The sequence below is a fragment of the Haplochromis burtoni genome, unplaced genomic scaffold (genome assembly GCF_018398535.1).
Source record: "Haplochromis burtoni strain Fernald_Lab_line unplaced genomic scaffold, NCSU_Asbu1 Contig_572, whole genome shotgun sequence".
NCBI lineage: Eukaryota > Metazoa > Chordata > Actinopteri > Cichliformes > Cichlidae > Haplochromis > Haplochromis burtoni.
The window spans coordinates 85489-110640 of NW_024582933.1; the positions used below are offsets into that span (position 1 = coordinate 85489).

The window sequence follows — 25152 nt, forward strand, 5'->3', positions numbered from 1 at the left end:
CAGAGTAAACACTGCTAAAGTAACGCCAAGGCCCAACCTTAACGTAAATTCGGGAACTGCTATTTAATCTTATTTTTTCCTGCATTGCTTTGTGTTGTGTGTTTGCACAGTTATTTCAACACGAGGAACAGCCCTAAAATCGACAAAAACATGTTTTTGCTGGTGGCGCTGGCATCTGAAAATGTGACTTCGTGTCCTCAGTTCATTTTGTAGCAACAGAAAAAAATACACGATTATTACTACGTCCTCTTTCATGCAACACTGAGCAGCAACGTTCTCATGGAATCAGATTACCAAAAAACTTTGACAAGATTGAGAATAAAGTACAAGTTGATGGCTAATCTCAGGACCTGTTTCATGCTATCTGAAAGAAGCCTGTGCTATTTTTACTAAAAACCGTGATGATATCAAGTTATGGCTCCTGATTAACCGAAAGATTAGGCTTTGACGTATCCCGCCATTGTTTCACTGCCTGTACCTTGGTAGTGGTGCACCCTTAACGGGTCGCCATAGGCAGGGCTAACGAGGGCTAAAGAGAGACAGACAGTCAAAATTCAGTCATAAACTTCATTCACATTTGGGCAATTTAGATTCACCATTTAACCTGACGCCCTTAAGCGCATGCCTTTGTCCTGTGGAATACCTGGAGAGAGCCAACGCAAATTTAAGCAATGTGCAATTTCTTGGTTATAAAAAACAAACACCATTTCCCATCTTACAGCGTTAGTACACTATACTTTTTTAAAGGTGCAGGCTGTATTATATAGAGCAGCCTAACTTCTGTGTATTTTATAGGAAAGGAGCAACAAATCATAAACATTTGAATTGAATTTGAATTATGTTGTAAAGACCCTGCACGCTATAAGTATTTTAAGCATGCCCAAGTTATAAACTTTAGAATAATTCAAAATGAATCAAAAATCTTTATATGGAGTATATTGTTTCCTCATAGTTCCATACTGTGTGGAGCTATGGGACCTGCAGCACGTGCAAAACAAAGATTACTATTACTAATACTAATACTAATACTAAACCTAAGCTAAGGCCAACTAAACAGAAAACAAGCGGAAAACACATAGTGTACTTAGAAATCTAAACTAAAATAAAAATATAGAGTAAGAAAAATAAGTTTGGTTTTAGTCTTTGCCAGTTTCGTCAGATTATGTCAACACAACCTGCCAAGCAAGTTTTGGTGCAAATGTTTAATCAGAGTGCCCCAGATGACTAACCTTCATATTATAACCATTTAAAAAAGGCCTAATCCTCAAACAATGAAGACTAAATTGAAATTAGCAAACAGACTCTGGACTGAGCCAATTTAAAACCAAATAAAAATAGTCACGATAAGAAATTCTAAAACAACTGCGCTTCAAAGCAGTGAATAATCTACAAACAAACTGTATGCAGAGGTTTGAAATAAGCTATGAATTCAGGTCAGAGATTTTCTATAAGCAGGTCTCTGGACAGAAATCTGGAAACTGTATACCTGAGAAACAGGTAAACAGGTGAAATGGTTCTGGAGCAGACTTGTGAATGAGTAGCTGACTATTCAAAGTTAATGAAAATGTAAAAAAAATAAAAAAATAAAAATGAAGTGGTAAACACATGTACTAGTTACTAGTGGCCATTGATGATGGCAGGTCTAAAAAACTAAGGCTCCAGCTCAACAGCTTTATGGTTTGCGTTGTTTCCATTTAATGACCTGTGAATTATTTACTGTAAATAATGACTGAAGAACATACACGCTCTGATGAGCATTGTGCTTTAGTTCCTTTGAAGTTCATTAAGGTGTAAATACCAGGCGCTGGAGTTTGTTCCAAGTTGCAAGAAAAGGTAGTTTCCGTCCTCAAGAAACACCCACCCACTTCGCTCTTTGACCAATCATTGGTCGAGGGCGTGGCCCAAGGACTGAGTTGTTTTATAGTCAGGCAGCTGGGGCACTTTTCATACATTTGTAGGAGAATTGAGTTCGTATTCACAGTATAATCTGACTTATTCTGAACAACGACACTTGCTGTGATGGCAAAGCGAACAAGGCGACCGAGGGACCAGCTGCCGAACTGTTACTATGAAGGATACATGGAGAAGAGATCATTCAATGATGAGGTAAATAAGATTTTTGCTTGGTTGTTTGTGCAGATATTTGACCGTTGTGTACTCACGCTTACAGCAAACATGTCATTATTTTCCATCGAGGCTTCAGGTTTTTAACTTTCAAACAGTTTAGTCAGTTTTTGAGTTTAAATGTCCATGAATTTCTCATAAATGATCAAGACCTGATGAAGCAACGTCTTTCTATTGATTGTTACTGTCCAAAAGAATTTGCTCTTATATATAAGAGAGAGAAAAAGAGCAAATCCTTGCAACTGAAAAGTGCAAAAACGTGACCACTTTTGCTTGAAATGTTGTCAAATTCGTTTCCTTATTGTAAAGCAATCAATTAGTCTGAAATATGTTTTCTGTTTGTTTTGTGTGTGTGTGTGTGTGTGTGTGTGTGTGTGTGTGTGTGTGTGGTAACAACAGAGGAACATGAATGACTGACCTGCCAACCATGTGTAGAACATGCCATTAATGTTCCTAACAACTGCCAACTCTTAAATATTTTTATTTACTTATTCATTTTAATGTCAGGGTCATTTAGTGACTTCAAAGAGGACTTCTATGCTTTTTTGGGCAATATTTAATTTTTTTCCTGCACAAGCCTGTGCTTTATATAAACTGTATTCCAATGTAATATTTGTACTTAGTCTTTACAACGTTATGCTTAAAATGATAAAACAGCACTGCATTGGCATGGTTACTGCTCAGTTACCCTTTAAAACAGATGTAGGTAAAAGACCTAGATAGAAAAAACCAGGTAAAAAAGTTGTTTACTGTGGTAGAGAAGCTCCTCGTCATTTTCACATTTTTTTTCTGCCTGTCAGACTGGTTTGACTTCTTTATTGCTTTTGTCGTAATCATTTGAGAAAACCAGGAACTAACACAAGATATAAACTAGAACATCAAGCTTTAGAGATCATAAATCCTGAGGGCTGTTCTTACAAGGTGTTACTGATAAGACTGTGCACATGAGACTGAAAGGCAAGCCTTTATCTCACTTTATAAATTCAACACAATTTGTTTGAGCTTTGCATCGAATGCCTTAGAGATTTTGCCATCAGTCTTAATATTTGCCAGCAGGTCACAGTGTTGGAAAATGGAAAAAGAGAGCTTCATTCGGGTCTTTGCTTTGTCTGTAGACCAAAATAAGATGAAATTATACATGAAATGTCTCTGGTTTTCTCAGTCTAGGCAAAACAAGTCTGGGGAGGCATTGGTGTACGCGTTGACTGAAACTGACGTCTGCGTGACTTCATACAAAATCTTTGCATTGTGCATTGCTCTATTCTGAACTTCCTACAGTGTGACAGCCACACAATAGTAAAACCTTGCATAACAGACAAATGCAGAGTTAACACTAAAACTGATAAAATCAAAAACAAAGAAATCAATTGAAATCAAGCTGAAATGAAAACAAAACTGTAAAAACCAAATAAACAAACAAAATAAAAACTAATGGAAAAAAATCCTAACTTTGTTCGTACACATACCGGGATTTGACACACTTTACACACCAACACATTTAATTATTTCAGTGATGCAGCGTCATGATTCCCCTCAGGTCCAAAGGAATCCAAACAAGCATGTAGAGCAGAGTTATTAATATCATACACCTGTATCTGTTGAGGTTTCTTGGTTTCCTTTGCGGTAAAGGAATCAGTTGACTCATCAGGTCTTTCCCAGAAATGTCATCAGCCTGGTTTTTGTTGATGTTGTTGTTTTTTCCCTTGTTGTGTAACTTTGCTTTCTTCTTTACTTGGAAGGAAATAAATGAAATGGATAAAAGAAAATGGATGATTTTATTTTTAAAATATCTATCCACGTGTCTGGATTCGTCACTTTTCTTGAGCTGTTTTTCTTTTGTGTGCAGACATCTCAGAAACTGTGGACCGCCCTTTGTGGAAACACCCTTTTTTTCTTCAATGACAAAAAGGACTGCGATGTAAGTTGACTTAATGAAATTCACAAATTTGAATTATTCTTTTTAAAAAACAACAAACAACCCCCCCCCCAAACTTTTCTTGATTAACCCTCTTTGACTGTGTGTGTTTTATCAGTACATAGAGAAACTGGATCTCAGTGGATTTATCTCAGTAACAGATGAGACCAGACAGGACCGTAACTTGGATGCAGCCAGATTCAATCTCCGACTGAAAGGCGGAAATATCAAATTCACTGTAAGGGAATATGTGGAATACATGCAACTGGTCTGATTTCTATCAAAGGAGGATGCTCTGTTTTTGACCTTTTCCTCCTCCTCTGTCACTTCTTTAGGTCCCAAATGCAGAAGTTCGTGAGTTTTGGAAGGGCTATATCCAAGCTGTGGCTGAGGTCTGTGGTACAAACCTTTATCTCACTTTATAGAAAAATAACAAGCTGTAGATGTAACACAGAGTATTTAAAATTATTATTATGTATTCCTGCAGCTGGCTGTGCCCACCTCTCTGAATCTGCTGCCAGGTCAGATCCACATGCTGAAAGAGGCAGTACAAAAGGAAACGGAGAGAAAACAGAACAGCCCTCCATCTGCTGAGACCAGCTGCCCTTCTTATGTCACCCTACAAGCAGACATGCCAGCGTCAGTACCAAAGACACTCGTGACTTTTGCACTATTGCTGACTATGTTTATGGCGAAGAGGTGTTGCTATAACTGTAAATGCGTTAACTGGTATTTAACTGAATTATCTGCATTTTCATTCTTGGAACAAAAAAAAAAAAAGAAGCCAGACATGTTGGAATTTTGTTTTCTTTGGAAAGAAGTCAAGATTGACTCTAATGCCAGAAACATTCTTTGCATATGCATTCCATTAGAATTTAATTATATACCGAGCTCAGCTGCTGATGAGTGACACATTTGTGTCATTCCTATAGCTGTTACCACAATGTCTCCCGCCTGGAGGCCGAGCTGCTTCTTGACAGAGAAGTCAAAAGAGGAAACCTGCTGCTGAGACCTGGAAGCGATGGGAGCTCCTTCGCTGTCAGCACCAGGCAGGACTTGGACAGGTACGTACACGAATCGGACACAGATATAAACATGTGCTCACTCATTCATACATAACACAAATGATATACAAACTTAATTCCCAAAAAGTTGTGATGCTGCGTAAAATGCTAATTAAAACAGAATGGAGTGATCTGAAAACCTCATAAACCCATCATATTGTTTATTCACAGTAGAACTGAAATATGGATTTATTTATTCTGTTTTTACGTTACGCTTTGCACAGTGTCCCAACGTGGCTGATAGCAATAACTATGCTGGTATTTTATTCAGGTTTAAAGTTTATTCATTTTTTTTCTTGCAGCCCTTTAGTCAAACACTACCGCGTGATCCGAAAACACGACGGCGGCTTCATCATCGATGTGGAGCCTAAAGTGAGTATTAACACTAAAGCCCAATTCTGGGTTCAGTTGTACATTTTATTCTCTATGCAGGTCTTGCCTTTTTTTTTTTTATTGCTTTATGAAATCTTCTGTGTGTGGCTTACACCCACATGGCAGTGACAAACAGTGCAACACACACGCACTGCTGCCCTTGATAGAACTTTTTTTTTTCATGGTTTTATTGGCGATAGAGATAAAGTGTTATGACCTCCTGGAAAACAATAAGGTATTTAACAGTAAAGGCTGTGGTGGGAATAAAATTGTCATGGCAGCAGATGATTGTTTTAATCTGGCTGCTGTTTTCACGACTCAGCCTGGTGTGTGTGGTTTTTTGCATTAGTTTGCGGGTACAACGCTAGGTTTGTGCTTGAAAGTTGCATACATTTCCTTCTGTGCTCTCATGACACACCTCAGTCTGTAAAGTGAATTTCAGCAGCAGTGCTCACTGCAGTTCCTGCAAGACATTTTATCGTTGCAGGTCCATAAATGACCAAGTCAACACACACACACACACACACCCTTGTTAACTTTGTGTATTTGATTATTCTCTCTGTGCAGGTCACCTGTGACACTCTGCACGATATGATCAGCTATTTAGTGACATCAACTGACGGAGTTTTGATTCCCCTCATTATTGAAGAACCATATGAAAAGAAATTATGTATGTACAGAACCTGATATAGTCCAGTCTCTATTTGTTCTTCTGTAGTAATTATTCCATGACTAATATAAGCTATGGACTTTTTTTTTAACAGCTTATATTTCTTCTGATAATGAAAATGGAGAAAAGAGTGTTCAGCAGCCTTTGCAAAAAGGTCCTCCACCAAGCCTTCCTTCCAAGCCTCCCAAACCAGGTATTTTCCATTAACACAAACTCATACATCAGTCTGTTTACTCTGCTTTGTAAGCCTCTTTGTTTTGGTGCAGTTGGGAGATTCCTCCTTGAGATTTAACTTTAGTTTCTTCTTTTGGCTCTGGACTTTGAAATTAAATGCTAATTACCATTAAACTTTAATTAATTAAACTGTAATTTAAGAAAATCTGCACAAAATATCACAGTAAACAATCGTTTGAAATGATATTGAATTCATTCCAGACTCCTGTGACTAAAACATATTACGTTAACCTTTATTTACCTGAACATAATATGCCATGTTTATTGTCTGCATATTTGTGGTTTCCCAAGGTTGCTGGTTGAAATAGTACCTGTTTTTTGGTTTGTTTGTTTAAAATCTGGTCATTTTCTTTCTTTATTTTTTATTAGGTGCTCCAATAATCAAAATCATGTCTTCTATTTTCCAGTCTGTAGAAAAACACCATCTCCTGAACCAGAGGAATTGCCAGTGGAAGAGTGCTTGTATTTGAATGAGAACTGTGAGTATCACCATTGTCACATGTGGCATCAATCAGCTCATCCATCATGAGTTTTTTGTTATGTTTCACAAGTGTAAACAGGTGTGACTTCATTTTTGCCAGTTACTGTTTCTAAGCAATGTCTGTGTTCAAACAGGGAATGAGGAAGCAGAAGAGACAGAAGATTCCTCAGTCAATCCGTTGCCACGTAAGTCGCTCTCGATCTCTATCTCGCTTTCTAATTTAAGAAACTATTGGAAAATATTCACTTTGACGTTGCATGGTTAATTCCCCCCTTGTATGTGTCTGTCTTCACTACAGAACCAGAAGGGAAAACCCAGAAAATTCCACTCATGCCTCCAACTCCTGCACCTCGCAAATTCTTTCCCTCCTCCGTTTCAACCACAAAACAAGATGTGAAGGTGAAAGCCGTTACAGACCCCGATAATCAGCGTAGGTTCACTTTAAGGCTTTTTCCTACCTCAGTGAAATCTGAAACACATTTAATATTTTTCTAAATAGTTATTTTTACTTTTTTCTCATGTTGAACTTAATAATCTGTTTATCTTTTAGTTGCTCGCGCAACAATATCTGAGCTGAAACTTCGGCTGGAAAAAAACAAGGGCAAGTGCCAGTGACCTCTCGTGACGGGAGCCCCTGAGAGCAATCTCCATCTGTGACAATATGGCAAAGCTGCTGTGTCAGACCGTCCCTGCAAGATGAACCGACACATGGGAGCAGAAATGGGCCGCTGATAACCTCCCCCTGCTCCACAGTGTAGCTCGGCTCTCGGCACAGAAGCAGCAAAGCCTCTCAGAAGATTAACGTGCTATTGATTTTTGCTTCTCTTGGACACTCATTAGCAAATTAATCAACTGTAAAGAGCAGTGCACATGTCACATTATCTATACCTTTCTCTTGTACATTTTGCACATTTGCCAATGAAAGTGGCACTTTTTTTCTTTGTTCTATTGAATCACATTTATCAGTGTTTTTAATTTTTTTTTTGTTTTTTTAAGATTTCCATAGCTACAATGGTTATATTCTGCCTTACAGGCAGAATGTTCATCTTTGAACTGTAGTGTATTACTGCCCACCTTTTTAGTGATGCAGCCCTATGAAGAAAAACAGAACTGCCAGACGAACTTTTGGTTTCTGTAAATGTATCGTATAAAATTTTAATTTTTTTACTGAAGTAAAACTTGCTCTTTCGCATCAGGTCATGTGATCAAGCAAATTCTAGTAGGTGCCATGCAGCAACAGAATAGGTTTTATGACGGTCTGTGCCAGGTCTATTTCCGCTTTATGTATTATTCATACAGCCAAACCTTTTTGTCCTCCTTTGTTGATTTCTGTTTTGAGACAGACATCCACGGACAAACACAGTGCTCTCACTCCTTTATTACCTCAATGACTGATACATTATAGTGGAAAAAATTAAACTATTTACAATAAACTCTGACATCTGTCAGCATGTGAAACAAAGTCAACAGAACTCTCGCTTCTTTAAAGCATCGCAGGCTACATTACTCAGAACACACGTAGAGGGAGAAATGTGGCAAAGCAACACTGTTACCGTGTGTTACATACAGCATGAGGTGGATGCTTCTCAGAGGTCAGGCGGTGCACAAAAACAGACTTCAGACTAAGTTTTCAGGGTTTATCGTTTTAGTTTCTCGCCTGGGTGGCTCCATAAATGGCTAATCTGTATTATATGATTTATTAGCTCCAGCTACTGCCTAGCTATTTGTTATATTTAGGACTAAACGCAGTCCACTACTCGTAATGGGAACTCTTTGCTGCAAAAGAAATGGTGCATATACAGGGACAAGCATTAGAGTGCAGTTATGTGAGTATACAGTACAATCATTTCAAAAATCCTGAAGCCACATGAGCGCTCTGACTTCACTACAAGGAGTTAAAATGAAGGAAGTTGCCTCTGACTTTTAGTCTGTACGACAGACTCCTCCACAGATAACACCATCTCTGATTTTAAACTAACAAAACCTCAGCAGGAGCCAAAAGAGCCCAAAGTGTGGGTCCTGGCTATTATATGAAATACAGTAGACACTGTTAAATGCACATGCCTTGGCAACAAAACAAATTCAGCATCCTAAATATGTTAATTTCTTGTATCTAAAAGCTGCTGGCAGCGATTCAGGGACTTCAGTAACTGTGTGTAGGTGCAGGTTGTTATTTGGGTTATAGACCGTATGTTGGTTGCTGGCTGGATAGGTAATAACCGCTAATCCAAATTTTTCTGACATAGTTTTAAATTGGAACAGAAAGCTTATTAGCGTACCCGATTTCATCTTTTTGGAAATGAGCAGGAAGGCACAGGGAGAGAGAGCAGACAGGACAGAGCGTAACCCTGAACCGGCAGCTGGCTGCACAACAGTTCGGCTGACAGAAGGATGGACAGCGGCCAGCGCTAAATCAGTGCTCTAGCAGCAGTGGTGCTAAATGGATGTGCAGAGACAGGAAACCTAGCAAGCCTACACCTACTGTATCCCCAGCATTCACAACAGCCAGAGTCATACATCTGAAGAGTTCTGTCACTGAGGGAGCAGCAGACCCACCTCTTCCCACCTAAAGTTCGTCTCTATGCAACACAGACACTGCACGTGGAATAGGATAAACTGTCATACTCCAGTGATTTAACTCTTCTGCGATATGGCTTCGACCGCCGTCAGGGCAGAGGAGATGATCTGCGGCGCTGACCAAGGCTGGGTGGAGGTGGGAGGAGTCCACTTGGCTAGGTGGATGGATGTGTCTAGTTGAGACTGGCGTTGGAGCTGCTGGTGCCGCTGTTCTTCCTCTGGCCGCTCTGCACCACGCTAGGAACCTGCAGGCCCGTCACTACAGAGAAACTCCCGTTCCAAACCTGCAGGGGGCAGCACATGACAGGCAGTTTATTAAAAAAAAAAAGAAAATCAGCAGGTGGTGCAAAGTTTTCAGACAAAAATAGGCTTGAATTTCCTCACCATGAACGCTGGGATAACTGGCTGCTGAAACTTAGTTTTAAAAGTGTGCATCAGCTGCTTAGTTTTGGCGTTGTAAAAAGACAGAATACCTGGAGAGAAACACAAAGGCAAACATACTTAACGGTTTATTTTATAAAGATTTGCTTTTTAAAATGTGTGGAAGTTAAAGTAGCCTTATTCTTGCTTCACTTTAATCCACAAATAACGCTAAACAGTCTTTTTCTTTTATTTCATTTTGTTCCAGTTACCAAATTGTGGCTGAGGCAAACTAAATCTTTGAGTTCACCCATTGATCTGTTTGGATCCTACCTTCATCGTAGTTGATGTAGACTCCGATGCTATTTGGGATGGGACAGTCGAGGGTTCGAGCCTTGTTGTTGTGCTTGGCTGTGAGGCTCTGCTGCAGCCAGTTGTTCAGGTGGATGCACCAGGAAGCGCTGCTTTTCCCCAACTGGTCGAATCGGCCGAGGCTCCGCAGGGCTACGCCCACGGCAAAGGCCTTGCTCTCCTTGTCGAAACGCACCTCCCAGTACTGCTGGCCAGCATCAATCATAGTGTCAGCTGTCACGACACATAAGGCCAGCGTCAAAACAATCGCCACTGTCTTTACGCATGCTGACAGCTGTGGTTATGTAACAACTGCCTTGCTAAGAGATGGAAATCTGATTTGAAGAGTTAGTTATGTGGAAATGATTTCTGTTTAAAATATCCAAAGCTGTAAAAAGTGCAGTAATTAAAAGAAACAACAAAAAAACCCTTTGGTTTAAATCTGGATCATTTCTTCTCGTGTAAAGCCTTCATTACACCAACTAACTAGTTCACCTTGGGCGGTAAGGAAGATCAGATTACTTTATTGTGTAACTTTCTAACATTGTATCTTACAATCTACAATCTGGGGCGGTTTGGTAATGCAAAAACAAGTTTGTGTCTGTCCTTCCCTCTTTTTTTGCTGCACGTATTCTTACCCAGCACTGTGTACGACTCTGCTGTAAACCTGTCTCTGCCGGGCCGGGCGGTCGGTGCTCTCTTAGGAGACATCAGGGCTGACCTGATTACAGAAAAGACACGAGCTAGAAAGATTCAATATTTCTGAGCTTTATTCATAATGAGAGTTAGCACATGAAATCAGCAGCTTACAAACCTGGCTGGGGAGTGCATTGGTGAGTTGGTTCGGTTCTTGTCTTTTCGGATGTCCTGTATTTTTCCTCCGCTGCTGTCCCACTCAACGCTCAAGTCCTCCACCTTCAGGTTCTGATGAGCTGAAGCAGCATCCAGCTTGAAAGTGAAAGCTGGAAATGGGAAAGAAGTAAGGTTTTTCTTTTAGTGTACAGGAAACTGAAAAGCCCCACATCTTTTGTCAGTCAGAGTAAAATAACAGCAGCCAGATCCAAGTATTCTCACCGTGGGTTTCTAGTGTAACCGGCTCAGAGAACTCTCCCGCCACAGCCTTGTTACACGCTCTCACTCTGAACGTCAAGTACCGGGTGTCAAAACGCAGACCTTGGAATTAGGGACGTTTTCTAGGTTAGAAAATCTACTCAAAGTTTAACTATAAATGCCAAACATCACCTCACAGTCCTCTTCCTACCCGTGAGAGTGTGCTCCATCTCTCGTATCCCCTCCACCACCATCCAGGGGTAGTCCTCTCGGATGCGAGGTGGACCCTCGTGATTTGTGCGCCGGTGTTCTAGTATGTAGTGGTCTATCTTGCTATCAGGCTCTGGTAAACTCCAAACTACGGTCACCGTATTGTCGCACACCTGGCACTCTGACACCTGGATCTCAGGAGTAGCAGGAACTGAAGACAAAAAGAGTTTTTACCTGTTACAGATTGTGTCCAACATCAACTTTCACTACTCTTTAAGTCTTGTTTTCATTTAAAAAAGGTACTAAAATAGTCAAGAAGTGTAACAGTTCGATATTAAAGCTGCATTTAATACCACAAGGGGGCAGTATTTTCCTAAAAGAAGTCTTACATGACCTTGTGGCAAAATATAAATATTTATTTTATTTTTATTTTTTTTTACATGCACTTGATAAAAAAGTCGACCTTCTCTGTGCCCAACTCTTCACTCACATCCATCTGATAAACTTTCACCTTTTCCATTTACTGTATCCTGTTTAACCAGCAGTGTGTCTTAGCTCTGTGTGTCTTAGCTTTACAGCTAAAAGCAGGCGATTCAGATCAGATTGAGACCCACACTACATATGTAGGCTGTCAAACCGCAACGGTGCAATAACGAGGTTAGGAGGTCTCGCACAGCTGTGGAGTGATACTTCTCTGTGGTTTTATTGCTGTATGTAACTCCCCGTCACATCACATGTATTCATTTGACTCATTAATATAAAAAAATGCTGGTAAGTGGAACATACTGCAGGAAGTTTAACACACAGCAAGCATCGACCCTTTCTTTTGTTCTGGTTGAAAAAAAACACAAAAATGCCTACACTGCGCTTAACAACACCTCCAGGGTGGCAGCTTATACTCTATCTACCAAACACAGCCTGACCAGAATCTCTTAAGTATTTTTTTGAACTCTTAACTTCATTGTGTTGTGAAATTAAGTGTAATGTGCAGTGACTCATTTCGGGTTGTTTTATCTAGATTGCATCGTCTTACTTTTGAAATTCATTGAGGTGAAGTTAGACTACATGTACTGTGTAGCAGTTCAAGGTGTAACGATACAAAAGCTCAAATCTTAAAAGAGTTTTCACACATGAACTCAGGTGGGAACGTTAACCAGATTTCCCCCCTTTTCCCACATGCAGCACACCGGATCACGCAGCCTGCTTCAAAAACACTGTTTAGTTTAGGAGATCCCGCTGCCTGAACAGACGCACATCCCGCCTAGCTGCTGTAAACTCTCCTCATATTTTATCTGCTCTACTATATGGCCTAGTGAAAAACTACCTGGACTTTGTACGAGGGAGCAGGCAGGTTACAGGTTGTTTAACTTCCGATGCGATTGAGACAGTTGTGCCCTCACGTGCAGCTCTGCTGATCAGAGAAACAACTGAAACCCATTAAATTGGTTGGCACTCGCCAAGAGCCGACAATGACATGACTAGATGCAGATTTTATACCAAAAAAAGTAATTTTTCAGACAAAAACTGTAAAGTAATTAGTTACTAATTATAGTAAAATACTACAGCTGTAATTAATAATTACTCAAAGTAATTATTAGTAACTAGAGCTGTTAAGGAGAACCTTAATTTCAGCTCCATATTTAAATTCTTGGACTCCGAATCATGCTAAGCTACTCTTGTAGAGTTCAAAATAATCCTTACTAATCTTATGCTCAGCTGTACTGCAGCCCCTAATTTTATCTGACCTTCAGCCCTTCTCTCTTTAACTTTATTTATATAACACATTAAAACCACTAAAACTAAATAAATTAAACATGTTCCTGAATATTGATGCTACACAACATTTACATAAAATTGCACAGCAGGAACCTATCCTCCAGAGATGAACTATTTCCAAAAGCCTGCCAAAAAAAAAAGAAAAAAAAGAAGAGGTACATTTTCAGTTTAGATTTAACGACCGTCACAGGGGATGCTCATCTGATTGTAAAAACAGCAGAGACAAGCGTCTCCCTTTTCAGAAAGCATCAGAGGAATGATCAGGAGTGGCACACTTTAATGATATTGAGTGTATGGAGGCAGACTATCTACCACATATCCAGGTGCAAGACCATTTAAGGCTTTAAACACAAACAGTTCTCCTTTATATTTGATTCTGTAGTGCACAGGGAGCCAGTGCATGGCTGCTAACAAGGGACTAATGTGATCTCTCTTTTTTTTTGTCCCAGTCAGTGAATTACCTGTAAATAATCAACAAGTAATTGACCTACTAATGTATGCAGTGCATTACAAGAGTCGAGTATAGATGTAACTAAGTGTGCATGTGTAACTTTCTTATCATTGCTTATCCCTTTTAAACAGAAGCTTTAAACAATCAACCGGGTGTGTAAAATTAAACAGAAGTAGAGAAGCAGAGTGCTGCTTTAATGTTGTGCAAGTCAGCAACTCCTTCGTTTCAGACCTGGGAGAAATTTGAGTCCTTGCAACATCTCCCTCTCCTGGCTGAAATCCACCATCAAGTGACTCATGTTGTCACTGGCTTTAGCCTTCAGGGAGAGGCGAAAGGCTGGAGCCATTGTGACGCTGCGGAGAAAGACACACAAAAAACACACAAAGACGTGGGGTGGAAACAAGTGCGGGTCTATTATTGAACTGAACCAGAGGGCGACAAAGAAGAAACAGGTGATTCTAGTACTGCTCACTAAGAAAAGACCACTAACTACATTTCTGACATACTAGCGCTGAACTCATCACCCTAATTCAAAAAGCGGAGCTAGAGAGGGAGCAGCATTCATCCAGGGAGGGGCTGACACAGGATGGCACAGACTCGAGATGAGAGTGGGGAAACTCAGAGACAAAAGAGTGGAAAGCTTCCATCGTGCTTACTGTCTATGAAATGGGTGCGGTGGCTACAGGTCTGAATGCATGCATGCTACATTCATTAGATGGCTCGCTGGTTACAGGAGGCTATGACAAAAGGAAAGCAATGGATTGCTGAGTACTATACCTATCCTTAATGTCTTTGGCCGCCTGGAGAGGAGAAGCACAGAGAGGGAAAGGAAAAAAAGAGGAGAGACATGGAGCGAAGAGAGAACTGAGTAGGAGCCCATCATGTTGTCATTCAACACAAAAAGCTGCCGGTGGCCATGTTAAAATCACTGCTAGTATGACAGCACAAGGAGGACAGATTAAATCGTATGTGGACACTGAAATTCACATCAAACGGCGCAGCAGCATGACTGTCAGTTACCTGAGTAAAACCGTCCGTCTCAGAGGAGCAGAGCGTCTGATTGGCCATCTCCAGAAGCTCCTCTGAACTCTCCAGGGCTTTGGAGCAGGCGCTCAGCTGACTCTGAGAAAAGACCAACTTACAGTCAAATGGAGCGCATCTGCAAACTCCCACAGGTTATTCGTCTGTATAATAAGTTGATTGTGTTGCCAGCAGAAGCCATGGAGCTAGCTGCATCATTTGAGAGTCATCGCTCAGTCCTGAGGCTACAGACGTTTTTGAATTATTGGTATTTTGACCTGAGATGAATGAAAACAAAGATCAGCCTTCATTCATGCAGCTAGTTTGGAATAAATGTTGCAAAGAAAGAGAGTAAAAATGCAAACTTGAGATGAGTCATTTTCACCTCCTCTCTGCAGCATTTCAGCAGGTACCTCTGGCTCCACAGCTGCAAGTTCCTGGCCTTACCTTGTTTATTGTTACACAATATGAACAAAAGTATCGGACCACGCCTCGTAATCTTTGAATTCAGGTGTATGAAAATCAAGCATGCAGTCGGCCTTTACAGACTGCATGGCTCACTGAATTCGATGGTGCTGTAATAGGATGCCTCTGTTGAGATCTCTTGTAAGAGGCTTGTTGCAACATGGAAGTGTTTAGGAACCATGCTAGCTCAGCCATGAATTATATTGATGACATAAAGTTACAGAGCGGGGTCGCCGAGTGCATAAAACTCGCCGACGCTCAGCTGACTCAGTAACTGCAGAGGTCCAAACTTCCTCTGGCATTAACACCAGCACAAACACTGTGTGCCGGGAGCTTCACTGCATGGGTTTCCATGCTTGAACAGCTCCTGCAGGTGTAATGTGGAGATGGCTCAGTAGTTTTGAGGCATATAGCGTATATTCCTCTTCTCTCTCTCTCTCTATGGTCTTCTTTCTTACTTCATTTTTTAAAGCACTTTAACAAGCTAAAGCAATGTAGAGGAAAAAAAGTAAAAAACAGTGTTGCTATGGTGGAAATCATTGAAAGCTGATTGGAGCAGAAGTCACCTGATTCTGTACACACCACTTAAAAACAATCACATACGGACACTTTCAGTCTCCTTGCATCTTTGGGGCGATTTTGGCCAAACCATTCATGTTCAGGAGGTTCATGGTTCGAGGAATAAATGACAGTTTGGACCTTTTTTTTTTCCCAAACAAAGGGGAACAACAGCACCGTACAGATGGTAGCAGTTTAAAGGAAGTGGCAATATTATTTGTCTTGCTCCATAGTCCCCTATAAATCTTTCTAAGCTTGGCAACGCACTTCAAAACATATTACTAGCTATTGTTACTGTCTTCCTAATGCCTCAGAGGCATTTCCAAACCAACAAATGACACAAAGTCAACACACTTTCAAGAGAAGTACAACCGAACATGTGAAGCATTTTAGAATTCAGCTTGAAGGATAAACGCTTCTCACCAATATTATAAATTACAGTGGCATTAAAAAACATAAACGTTAAGACAAACACGATGATGCTCCACTTAAACCTGTTATCTGTAATTTTGTGGTTTGTATTCTGTACAGTTACAGTATTTTTTAACAGATCGTGTTAAAGTACGTTGCATTCTGCTTGCTGTTCACTTAGAAAAGTTTAGATTTTAGTCTGACTTAAAGGTCAGGAGGCTCCGGTTTTATCCTGTGAACCGCCTTACTCAATCAGTGATCAAGAGATGAGCATGGGATGTACAACAACAAAGAATGAAACAACGTCCCCACAAGCACTGATGCAACACCTGCTTTCGTATGCAGACAGGTAATAAGTCTAAGCCATGCTATGATGCCCCCCCGATTAAAAAGATCTAGACTTTTCAAATCAAGAAACAATAACGGCTACCTGCAGCTCATAGGTACGGCTTGCTCGCTCCTGTTTGATACGGGTCAGCATATTTTCTTTCATTTCGTCCAGAACAGCATGGAGGGAGCTGCATTCAGACTCCAGGTCCTCCTGCACCCGGTTGGAGTTTGCCTGGTGTCACAACAGAAAAAAAACAGTTCAGGGTATCATTTGAGATCAAATTTAACTTGAGCCCTTCGCGTTACTGTACCTCCAAGTTGTCCAGACTCTGCTTGAGAGTGCAGATGAAGTTGGAAATCTCCTCATTCTTCATGGCCAGTGTGTGGGTGATCTTCCGCAGAGATTCCTGAAGAAAAAGACAAAATTTTCCTTTAGTCAATTCAGATTTTTCTTAACATTTCTGCTTTGAACTCACACACACAATCTGACCCTTCCAGGCAGGCTCAGGATCCCTGTATTAGCGCACAGGAGAGCCTCCTCTGTGGATAAGATGTGTTAATCAGCCCTTGTCTGATGAGTGGACACATAAAGCTTTAGGCTTTGAGCTCCCTTTTAAACAGATGAGATCAGAGAGGGACCTACCCTCGGTGCACAGGGAGGGCGGAAGGATGCGCATTTATAATTTAATAATGCAGCTCCGCAATCGTTACGCAGGCGACTTCAAAGACCGGACACACAATATTACACAGAAAAACCCACACTTTTGATTTGCTGCCACTCCTGCTGCACTGCTCCGACGCCACAGTGAAAAAGCCCATTCATACAGAAGAACTGTGCAATGTTTGTTGATGGAAGAGGAGCTACGCCAAGGCCCCCTTCCCCACGTCCCCGACTGCTACACCGATACTTATCGATAAGAAAGCGGTCGATAGCGAGCACAGCAACGACCCCACATCCACCCGAACAAACACCGAGTACAAAAACAAGACGACTGAGAAATTCAAGCCCGTGCTGCATCCACAAACTCCCTCATATCGCCGCGTCTCCCCCTCCTTCCTTTGTACACTACGCCCTGAAACGGCTTCCCCCATCAGAGACACCTGTTCCCCCGGCTCCGGCTCACCTTCTGGTCTCCCATCTTGCAGTCAGGTGCACCGGCGCGGTCGCAGCTCCACACACCGCCGGTATGTCTCCTCCGTCCCCCGGTGTTTGGTGTATTAGCACGGCGGAGCTGGTACTGATGCTGCCGGAGAGCAACGCATCTTCGGACGGACACCAACCACCAACGCCTTTGGGCCGTAGTAAGCGGGGCGCATGCGGCACGGGGGGATTCTGGGTAGTGATGTTCTGGTGGCGCGGGTGAGGGATGCTGCTTTCAGGTGCAGTCAGAGAAAGGACAACGCGATAGATAGATAGATAGATAGATAGATAGATAGATAGATAGATAGATAGATAGATAGATAGATAGATAGATAGATAGATAGATAGATAGATAGATAGATAGATGGATAGATAGATAGATAGATAGATAGATAGATAGATAGATAGATAGATAGATAGATAGATAGATAGCCTGTATAACACAATACAGAGCCATTTAGGGTCCCAATAAAAATCTTCTTGGATATGGTTTTAGGTTTTCCTGTTATTTATAAAATCTCTGTATCTATTTTAGCTACTAAAAAGACAAAACTCTGTGTCTGCTTCCTTCTTTCTTTTTTCTTTGTAGAGGACACAAATGAATGTCTTCTAAATAATGCAGGAGAAGGCTCCACCTGAAATCTACATCTATATTACCAGATAAGTCGCCACAGCAGTGCTGGAGCCTATATCTCCCTAAATACTGATTTATTTATTCAGCATCTCTAATCTGAGATGTAAAACTGTGCGCATGGTTGGTAATAGTATGGTGAACCATATTATGAATTTGGATGATCTTGTGGTCTCTAGCCGTGGTAGTGCTGGTCTCTATTAGCTTCTTCACATATGTTGTGGATTTAAAAAAAATAAAATCATATACAGTGTCTGTAAGAGCGATATTATTATTTATAGAACCAAGGAAAACAAACATTTAAGATTTTATAGACTTCATATTGTCATACAATAACGTTACTGTGTATGTAATAGGGTCAGATGTCTTGGACAGAGCAAAAAATAAAAACAACAACAAAAACACGTGATGATGATATTTGTAGGCAACGTGCGATAATGTATATACCAGCATATTTAATGCATGCACAGACTGGGGGAGGGTCTTCATTTAGATCATTATGTAGAGCAAGGTGCTTTTCTTTCCTTTAGTTTGTGCATACTGTACAGCTCTAGCACATATGTGTACAGGAAAATGAGTTTACCGAAACTAAATGTAGCTTTCAATGACATCATGAGGGTGACGATGGCTCAGTGCATGTAAGATGTTTGTAACTACTGGAGCCAGCATATTTAAAACTACTGGGTGTAAGTATATTTGCAGGCTTAATATGAAATCACTACGGGCTAAATGCAAATGATGTTTAACACTAGACATTACCAGTATTAATTCTAGAGACACTGGTATCCTCTCTTTGTTGGATGGTGTTTTGCAACTGAAATAAAGATTAAATGAATGAATAATCTGCCCATTAAGGTGTGGTTAGAAATATGGAAATAAATACAACTTTTACTCAAGTATTGCACTTGTTTTGATGTAACTGTATCATATATGTCACTACTTCATATCAGAGCTTGATGTTGGCCTTTTTTCTATTCATTTAAATTCAGACTGAAAATTTGATATGAGAGATGCAAGATGCCACCCTCCACACCACTGGGCTCCCCTCTGTTAGAAGTGCTGTGTGGTTACCAGTATCAGCTCACAGTAAGAAAGCACCGACTTTGAATTTAACTGTCGGCTCATGTAAGTTTGCATTTTCTCTTTGTGTCTGCATTTGTTCTTACAGGTGCTTTGACTTTCTCGCTCCCCCACCGTCCTCTCAAACACATGCATGTTAGGTCAGCTAGTGATTATAAATTGCCCAGAAGTGTAAATGTGAGCACGTATTTGAGTATGTCTATTTGACCAGGGCCTACCACAACTCTTCCTCTCTCTTGGCCTCTTGCCTTATAAGAAAAATAAAGAAAATAACTATGTGTTGTGCATGTGTATTGTGTCACGGAGACCATTCATAACCTTTAAAACTGTTAAAAGTGATGACAACGTGATTTTTAAACAAAGTATAAAAGCATACGTGACCTTTGTACTCACAATTTTAGTTTGGACACGTTTGGACAACTTTCTTTTCTATTTCTATGTCCTCAGAATGGGTCACATCACAGCGACCGCAAACTTGCATACTTTTGATGAAGGAAAACAACAATGAAATGACCATTGGCCAATAAGTGAAACTCAAAACAAAGGAATTAAAATAACCAACAGAGACTCCTAACTTAAGAGATGCAGCTTCCTGTCTGCTCAGCAGCAAACAAAAGACCCACTCTAACGTAGCTGCACTGGTTCTCTAAATAGAAAGGAAAAAAAAACCCTTTTAAGTATCGCTCCCCTAAAACCTAAATGTTGGTAACATTTCTTGATTCTGATCAGTATACTAAGTAAAATTTGCATTATGTTTGATTAAAAAAACAACAACCCCGCAGCTGTTTCAAAGCGCAACATTTTTTACAGTAATTTTTGTCTTTTTCTTTTGCTTTTATGCATCGACATGCGTTTCTTATGAAAAACCACGCCAGTAATTAGAAAATGGTCCGAATTTTATTATCATTTCATATATAACAGCATAAAAGATGAAGTGTATTGTGTTCACAGAGTCCTACTAAATAAATGATTTTAAGATTCTTTCTTTTCTTGCATTACAAACAGGACCTACTTTCAGAGACAAAAAAAAGATCATAGGGTTGAGGTTTCAGAAGCTATACACCCCCTGCAACCTTCAGATGTCTCGTCTTGTGGCCTTTTTTCTTTCTTTCACTGTCAGGAACAAATAATACACTGACACCTGCTATAATGTTAGTGAATTAAAGATTAGTTTTCAGAGCAAATCAATGCAGCGCGGCTTTACACTTTAAACACCTGAATGCAAAATGCCACCCACACTGTTGTGTTCTTAAAGCCTTTTGTTGTGTTCACTTTATAAAACAACAATGCAAGAAAATTAATATATGTAATATATATGAGTTGAATCTCTTTCTTTTTGTCAAGATTGTGGTTGGAGACTGGATCAGAAAGTTCATCAAGCCATTTTGCTTAGTTGTGTCTTGTCACAGGAAGCCAGATGTTACTTTTCTAGTAAGACGGTGTGGAGACGAGGCGAGTAGAGTTTTAGCACCCTTGCACTTAAAACCCACAGGGGTTTCACAACCCCTTCACATCATCCTCATGTTTTTTATATTTGGTGACAGCAAGAAAGTCAGCAAATGTACATTTATATCACTGAGGAATTCACAAGGTGCAGAGCAATGCAGGGTATACTTTTTTATTTTATTTTATAGAAAGGCCTAAGAGTAGTAGTCAGGTTTGATTTCTAGTGACTAAAACTGTTAGGTATAAAAAATGAGTTGGTGTGTCTGGTCAATAATTCTGTCTTTCTTTAGAAAGCCTACGTCAGTTTCCATCTTCATTTGCCGTGTCTGCCTAAATCTCCAATAGTAAAAGTAACTGACTGACACTGAGCAGTATTAGAAAAAAAGAAAAAAAAAAACCTACTCCTCCCTCCCACCAACCCAACCGCCCACACACCAGTTCTACGTCTGGCTTTGTCAGATGTGCAGAAAGGCAGGCTGCTAAGACAGGATGACACTGACGATTAGAAGACCACTGCTCACACGATAAGATGGAAATGTCGCTGAAGCAGTTGATTCTGATGCTACTTACAGGTAAGACTCCCAATTTTATATTTAACGGATTAAAAAAAAGACACAGTGTCATGCTAAATGCAACATGTGCACATTTCCTGAAGAATGAAACTCGTCTTCCTGTCTGTAGTTTTTGTCTACATGAACTATTTTGTAATTCAAAAAGTAAAATATCTTCTTTTTTGTATTTACAGTGGCAGCAACAGCCATGGTGATATCAGGTCAAACTGCTGTATTTCTGAATGAAACAAGAACAGTGAGAGTTCCATCTGGATCAGACCTGGCTTTGTACTGCTTTTTGAACACTGAGAAATATGATCGATATCGAATCTTGTGGTATTCCAACAAATCTGAGAAATCTGAATCTTCTTCCAACAAGTCAAACTCAATATGTCGCAAAATCATTAACAAAACTGCAAACAAGACTGAAAATGAAGATTCAAAATGCATTTTGTCAAATGTTAATACAAACCACAGTGGATGGTACTTTTGCAAAGTCACAGGAGAGATTCCCAGTTTAACAGAAATTCAGAGCAATGGAACAGAAGTAAATGTTTGTAAGTATTTTAAAACTGTTAATTTTTTACTTTAAGTCTCTTGCATAACTTTTTTGAGCAGTATACAAACATTTAATAAATGCTGTGTAATACACTAAAATGTAGCAGTACAGTAGTACACAGATAAAAAGCACTTTACTTTTTATCAGGTAATCTATATTTGTCAACAACTTCCTCTGTTAGTATGGATACATCATTTTTATCATAATAAATACAACAGCATCCACTTCAACCAACCTTTAACATTAATGTGTTATAAACCATTACATGTTTATATGCCGCTTACAAACACCTTAACACCTGCTTTTTTGTCGTGAATGAATGCATAACTAATTTAAATGTCCTGGCTTGCAATGAATGTTTCTCATATAATTTTGTTTCCTCCACGACAGCGGACAGTGAAGTTACAACGTACCCGTCAAATGTGACGAATATTAAAGGTGTGTGCATGTATGTGCGTGTGCATGTGAGAGAGAGTGCGTGTATGCAGTTCTCAAAAGGCATAGGACATTTTCAGGACCCAGGAGATACTGAGCTGCGTAGATTTTCCATTCAGTGTCGCTCTGCGTGGGTGTCATTTGTCCACTTACACAGGGGATAAAAGCTCTAGCTGATGAGTCAAAACTGTTTCAAAGTGCTCACATTCGTCCTGTCAGATGCGTACTGCTCACAGGAAGTGCGTGGACCTTTACATAAAAAGGGCTGACGTAACGACTGCATATCTTTTAAAGTGATCACATAACGCAACAATCCATTTTATTGTATCCATGGTGTAAGTTGAGAGTTACTTGTAAGTTAAATGCGTTCACATTTCAGGGCAAACTTTTCCTCCCGCAGACCCTTCTGCCCTGAGTGACAACTGGTGGATATGGGTGGTGTTGGGAGCATCCTCTTTCATCCTGTTCATCCTGACGGTCACATGTGTCCTTCTCTCAAGAAGACAAGAAAATAGAGGTAGTGCTATTTCTTTTCATTGTGAAGGTTTAGATAATCATCGACAGTCTATACAGATTGCAGATAAGCTGTGCTTCAGCTGTATGCAACAGAAGCTGCTAGCCTGAGATAAAAGTTGCTCTATAAGAAAAAGAGGTCAAGCAACAAAAAAGCAAATTATCACACAAGATAACTTCACAAGATCTACAGTCACTTCAAATCTACACCGCATACAGTACAAGCTGATTCATTTCCTTGCAAATATTTGCATTTAAAAGAAGAAAACCTCTCATTTTTTTATATGAGAGAAGACGTTTTTATGATAGCAGAAACCTTCCCAAGTAGTGGCTGATGGACACAAACTGAGCAAGAAAGTGGTTAGTGTGGTTTGACAGCACACCGTGAGACAAACTCTGCTGTCACTAATAGATGTCTTCTCCTCCTGTGCGGTTTCACTTAAGAAAAAGATTTTAATTTCGAGCAGACATCAGAGACAAGGACCGCAGTTTATTTTGTGAAGCAGAGCTCGAGGTAAACACTTTGAGATCTGGTTGTAGGCAAGTTATCAGCACTGTTATTAATATCAGATATCTGCAGAAATAAAACACAGGCAAAGCTGAAAAAGCCCGTCCACATCTGCATCAACCAGCACTTTTACTACTTAGAGATAGCTTTCTGTAGTGTCCATATTTGACAGGCAAAATAAACTGAGCTGTTTCATGATTATTGAAGCCCTTACAAGTGGTTTGACTATAAAACTGGTATTATTATGATTGGGAAACTATGTTTTTTCCAAAACTCTATTTTTCTGTCCATTAACTGACAAAAAATTAAGTTTAAAACTTGATTAGTTCTGACTTCAGTCCCACTCGTCATCATAAGATTGTATTTAGCTCACAGATTTAAGTCATTGACACATTTTTTAAACTAACTTTAAACCACAGAGGACAAAGCAGTTCTTTATGTAGGCAACCAGCAGCTCGTGCAAGTACATGTGGTTGTTTGGCCACCATTGATGGCCACAGAGGAAGGAGAAAAAACAGATGTAGAGTGAAGCTTTGAAAGTACTGCCAAGCAGCTGTAAAATCACACGTATGACCCAGGCAAGGTGGTTTCTGATTGACACAAATTGTTGTTTGGAGTATTGTGTTACTGAGAAAATGTATTAAAGTATACTACTGAGGAGAATGAGGGAAAAAAGAGAGTTACCGGCAATAAAAAGCAAACCTCTGCTTTAGAAAAAGGTATTGAAACGATATCATATACAATAAAAATATAAAGGAAATTAATTTTAGTTAAGTATTTTGTAAGTTTGGCCACATTTGTCAATATAACCAGCACAAGGGGACGCGAGTGCTTATGCCTATTGAGACTCGGGCACCCCTCGGGTATCGCTGTACCATTCTGAACTTCAATCTTTTAATATGTCAAACAGCACCTGCAACATAACAATAAGAGCTAATATTAATGTTGAAATGAATAAAAATGAGATGAAAGTTGAAATTTTAAAACAACAAAAACTAACAACCAAACTGACTTTTGAAACTAAACTGAACTGAAAACACAAAAGTAAAAATAAATATAAAAATAAATAAAACAAAACCTAAAAATGTATAATCTTAGTTATTTTATAGTTATGACTAGCACATCTGTGTCGCAGTGAGAAATTAAATACAGAAATTCCAGGGGACTTTGGTACTGACTCTGTTTCTTTGACATTTAACTATCTTGACTGTAAGTGAACTTTAACTTGAAAGGCTTTGATGTATTAATTTGATGAATCTTTTTACTTTTGAATCATAGTCAAGTGATTTCACTGAGTCAACACTTGTGTTTTTGCAGTACAAATGAATGTTTGCACTGCAAAATGTTTTGCCTTTCAGTAAAAAATGTCAAGATTAAATTTACAGTGACAGCATTTTTCTTTTTGAAAAGCGTGAGAAAAACTTACACGTGGTTCCAAATGTATAGTTTTCGGGGCAGAAAGGATATTCTGTTAAAATAGAAATGAATTACAATTAAAAATAAATATTTGACATTTGAATAATTCCCATCTTAAACTATTTTTTTCTGTTGTTAGGAAACTTTCAAGTTTACATCTCCTGATCAATTTTTAAATTGCAAAACCAGTTTAGTATTAAGTTGATAATAAAATATGTAAAGCATTTGTAGTAACAAGATGTATATTGACTCTTAATACTATGTATATTCAAATATATAAAGATTTGGACGGACAACATCTGACGTGACTTGCAGTCTTTCTCTAAAAATCAAATGATCAGATAATTGATGCTGACATACTACATATGAAAAATAAGGTCATGTTATTTAGTTACTTGCACAGAAATCAGTCTTTATTGTAGATCACTGTATTTCATCACTGAATAGACTAGA

At 39.6% G+C, this 25152-nt stretch overlaps 2 protein-coding genes across 2 annotated transcripts; one reads left to right on the forward strand and one right to left on the reverse strand.

The window, feature by feature from the left end:
• The first annotated feature begins 1496 nt into the window (after window positions 1-1496).
• On the forward strand, window positions 1497-8327 carry LOC102308571 (signal-transducing adaptor protein 1). Its single transcript, XM_005948107.3, has 13 exons — window positions 1497-2106; window positions 3971-4042; window positions 4158-4277; window positions 4375-4431; window positions 4527-4678; window positions 4972-5103; window positions 5406-5475; window positions 6043-6145; window positions 6240-6338; window positions 6787-6858; window positions 6995-7045; window positions 7159-7290; window positions 7411-8327. The coding sequence occupies exons 1-13, from the start codon at window positions 2020-2022 to the stop codon at window positions 7473-7475; spliced, it is 1212 nt and encodes a 403-aa protein (XP_005948169.1). The 5' UTR covers window positions 1497-2019; the 3' UTR covers window positions 7476-8327.
• On the reverse strand, window positions 8224-17752 carry fsd1 (fibronectin type III and SPRY domain containing 1). Its single transcript, XM_005948108.3, has 13 exons — window positions 17544-17752; window positions 16731-16826; window positions 16520-16651; window positions 14656-14757; window positions 14413-14435; window positions 13867-13988; window positions 11410-11619; window positions 11223-11321; window positions 10963-11110; window positions 10787-10869; window positions 10131-10382; window positions 9822-9910; window positions 8224-9721 (listed from the first exon to the last, which is right to left on the reverse strand). Exons 1-13 carry the CDS (start codon window positions 17556-17558, stop codon window positions 9611-9613), a joined length of 1482 nt encoding a protein of 493 aa, XP_005948170.1. The 5' UTR covers window positions 17559-17752; the 3' UTR covers window positions 8224-9610.
• Window positions 17753-25152: the final 7400 nt, after the last annotated feature.

Excerpts from the sequence above, each read along its gene's own strand:
- LOC102308571 (XM_005948107.3), top strand. The coding sequence starts at position 2,020 with ATGGCAAAGCGAACAAGGCGACCGAGGGACCAGCTGCCGAACTGTTAC. Across the intron at positions 2,107-3,970 it reads AGAGATCATTCAATGATGAG|ACATCTCAGAAACTGTGGAC; the intron begins GTAAATAAGATT and ends TTTTGTGTGCAG. Across the intron at positions 4,432-4,526 it reads ATATCCAAGCTGTGGCTGAG|CTGGCTGTGCCCACCTCTCT; the intron begins GTCTGTGGTACA and ends GTATTCCTGCAG.
- fsd1 (XM_005948108.3), bottom strand. Across the intron at positions 16,652-16,730 it reads AGAGTCTGGACAACTTGGAG|GCAAACTCCAACCGGGTGCA; the intron begins GTACAGTAACGC and ends TTGTGACACCAG. Across the intron at positions 14,758-16,519 it reads GCCGTACCTATGAGCTGCAG|AGTCAGCTGAGCGCCTGCTC; the intron begins GTAGCCGTTATT and ends GTCTTTTCTCAG.